The sequence below is a fragment of the Rhinopithecus bieti genome, unplaced genomic scaffold (genome assembly GCF_001698545.2).
Source record: "Rhinopithecus bieti isolate Rb0 unplaced genomic scaffold, ASM169854v2 scaffold_12642, whole genome shotgun sequence".
Classification (NCBI taxonomy): Eukaryota; Metazoa; Chordata; class Mammalia; order Primates; family Cercopithecidae; genus Rhinopithecus; species Rhinopithecus bieti.
In genome coordinates, this window is record NW_016807465.1 from 217,761 (window position 1) to 221,417 (window position 3,657).

The following is a 3,657-nucleotide window of genomic DNA, read 5'->3' on the forward strand; positions in this document are numbered from 1 at the left end:
CGCCCGTCTCGGCCTCCCAAAGTGCTGGGATTACAGGCTTGAGCCACCGCGCCCGGCTAATGTGGTATTAATTTTTAAGTTACTTTTGGTTAAACCAAGCAGACGATAATTGTTCTTTTTTAAAAAACTCATCTAGTGCTACATCTTTTCTATGCTAAAGATCTATGACTTTAAAATGCGGGAAGGCAATGAGAAGAAAGGAGAAAAGCTTTTAGAAAATAATGAAGTTTCATCTTTCCACAGTATGGATCAATTTTACCAATAGAAAAAACATACGCTATGCATTTACAAATACCTGGTTACAGAATAATTCAAAATACATAAAACCATACATTTATAATAACCCTTTAATAAGATTCCTCATATCATCTTTGAGATAGAAATCAAATACCAATAGAACTGAAAAAATGCTAATGATTACCTTTTATTTATCTATTTATTTATTTTTAAGATCCAGGGTCTTGGCTCTGTCATCTGGGCTAGAGTGCAGTGGCATGATCATAGCTCACTGTAGCCTCAAACTCCTGGGCTCAAACGATACTCCTGCTTCAGCCTCCTGAGTAGCTAGGACTACAGACACATGCCTGGCTAATTTTTTTTTATTTTTTGTAGAGACAGGGTTTCACTATATAGGCCAGGCTGGTCTCAAACTCTTGGCCTCAAGTGGTCCTCTTTCCTGGGCCTCCGAAAGTGTTAGGATTACAAGTCTGAGCCACTGCACCCAGCCTATTTATCTTTTGATAAATATATTAACAGGCAAAAGGTAGAAGCTTCCAAATGTCCATCATTGGATAAATAGATAAATAAAATGTGGATGGAAAACATTAGACTATTATTCGGCTTTTAGAGGGAGAAAATTCTGACACTTGCTATAAAATGAATGAACTTTGAATAATGCCAAGTGATTTAAGCCAGTCATAAAAGGAGAAATACTGCACTTATATGAAGTACCTCAAATGGTTAAGTTCATGGAGACAAAGTAAATGGTGGCTGCTGAAGGCTGAGGGGAAGGGAAATGGGAAGTTATTGTTTAATAGATACAGAGTTCCAATTTGGGAAGATGAAAAAAGTTTTGGAGAGGTATGGTGGTGATGATTGTGTAACAATGTGAATGTACTTAATGCCACTGAATGATATACTTCAAAAACTGTTAAATGTTAAGTTTTATGCATGTACATTTTATCTCAATAAAAAAATTAAGTGAAAATGAAAAGACAGTATATTTCATTCTTGCTTTTAAGAGTGATCCGTTTGTATACTAAAATGCCTATATCAGATTCATAGTAATTATAGCAACTCTGAAATAAAAGCATTCTGGTTTTATAATAGTCAAATTTTTTAAAATAAAAAATAAATAAAATAAAAGCAAACTATTTCCAAACCTTATTAATCAAGGAATTGAATTCCATTAGTCTACAATCCTTTCTCANTACTTCATCGCCAATACAAGTACTTACATATTCAAATCCAGACAGCCCCTTCAAAGCAGTCAAAATGTTTAAAAGATTTTGAAACATCTTTTCAGGATCTTTCTGCAAAGCCTGAGACTCTGTTTTTCAATGCTTTATCAATTAAATGTAATTTGATTTCTGAAAAAACAAACTCCTCCAAAATTAAGTGTACCTAATGGAGTGAGTAAATAAGGTGAATAATACTGCTTAAATTAAAAACAAAGCATAGACTGGGTACAGTGGCTCACGTTTATTATACTAACATGGAAGGCTGAGCAGGAGGATGGCTTGAGCCTAGGAGTTCGAGACTAGTCTGGGGAACATGACGAAACCCCGTATCTTCAAAAAATTTTAAAAATTAGCTGGGCATGGTGACATGCACCTGTAGTCCCAGCTACTCAAAAGGCTGAGGTGAGCAAATTGCTTAAGCCTGAGAGGCAGAGGTTGCAGTGAGCTAAGATCACACCACTGTTCTCCAGCCCGGGCAACAGAATGAGACCCTGTTTCCACAAAAAAAAAAAAAAAAAGTAGAAGAAAATCAAACTGTGAAAAGTAAAATTTTAGTCATACTAAAACTATAGGAGTATTTGAAAATCAAAACATTAGGGTGAATGTGAATCATGAATCAGAATTTTTTTTAATCACTGAATTTTTTTGCCATCAGTACAAATGAGTTTAGTTTTACTCTTCTGTATTTCCAATTTTTTTTTCTTCACAAATAAGATTCATGTAGATTCTGTGAAATATACTTTTTATCTTAATTTGAAGTTAACAACTAAATTTTAAAATCATAGTCATATAAAACTGAAGTTTACCGTATCATCAAACCCTGCAATATAGGCCCAATGTCCAGGAAATGGCTCATGGCTAGCATGGTTAGCATGGGTACCCAGAATTGATGGAAGTGTAGGTATCATGACTGATTGCAGAGGAATGAGGATTTCACTAAATGTTGCTTCTTCTACCAGTTTTTTAAGCATTTTAAAATGAGTGCTCATGCTTAATGTGGAACTACTTCCATCAACCTGAAAAAATAAATAGTGCATTTTAGTTTGTGTTTACCTTAAATTCAACTAGAACAAAAATTTCACTTTTACAATATTGTAATTACAAAGGCTCAGCAGTCTGTGGTTTCCTAATCAACCCATTTTAGCCTCTGCCATTTACCTCATTAATAATAGTACCTACATCATAGGATTGTTTAATGATTAAAGGAGACAGTAGAGGCCTAAAATCTATTATCAGATATTAGAAAATCCAAAGAGCTCTGTAAATCAAACTCTCACTGAAGAAACAGTTATGTGTTTGATTATGGGATACTCCAACAGGTTACCCTCAGTGGAAAAATCAAATATTAAATATGCACTATATTACCTTAAAACTCTTAAAAATCCTGAATTTCTAGGTGTAGCTTGCCACAAAAGTTTCAGATAAAGAACTGGAAATCTGTACATGTAAAGCACTTACAACAGTGTTAGTGTTTTAATAAATGTTGGCCACCATAACACTGTTTTTGATAATGTCAAGTGCATCAGAGTTCAAATGGGATTAATGGAGATAATAAATGCAGATTACACTTTTGAGATGTTTATTGATAAAGGAAAGGTGAGAAATAGTCTGTATCTTTTCATCTATAAACAATGATGGACTCTGAATATTTGTCAGGTGAAGTCTAGCTATGTACCTTATTAAAGAGCTTCTCTCTCCCTCCTTATAACCACCCCCACCTCCCACTTTTATCTTTCCTATACATCCTTGGGGGTTTTTCTCTAATACTTTAGGTAGAATTATGGGGTTACTCTGGTAACCATATTCCTACTTTAGTCACAAATCTACTGAAAAAAGTACTTATTACTCTAGATAACCATCTGCTTAGTTCCCTATAAGACTATAAGCATCTCAGGCAGAGAACAGATTTTATTCATCTTGTTTCCTTTAGCATAGTGCTTGTCCCCTTACCGGCACTGAAATGTATACTAAAAGAATGAAAAGTAAAACCTCAACCGTCTTCCGTATCATAAGTGTAGTTTAATAATGTATATGAATTTTGAAAGTTTAAAGATATGATATAATCATAGAGACTGCTATAAGTAACTTTGAATACTTTACATACTTATATTTTTATGGCTTATTTCATATTCTCTACTAAAAATTTCTGAGAAACATGGATATCTACCCTCAGAAAATTCTTAATTTGGGGAGGGAG

At 34.0% G+C, this 3,657-nt stretch overlaps 1 protein-coding gene across 1 annotated transcript in view; it reads right to left on the bottom strand.

Annotated features, from left to right (window-relative positions):
* The window catches only part of ATR (ATR checkpoint kinase), a 132,180-nt gene that overhangs the window by 15,089 nt on the left and 113,434 nt on the right, over window positions 1-3,657 (bottom strand). Inside the window, 2 exon segments of the mRNA XM_017882270.1 lie at window positions 1,383-1,549; window positions 2,257-2,476. Of these exon segments, the coding sequence (XP_017737759.1) occupies window positions 1,383-1,549; window positions 2,257-2,476 (387 nt within the window).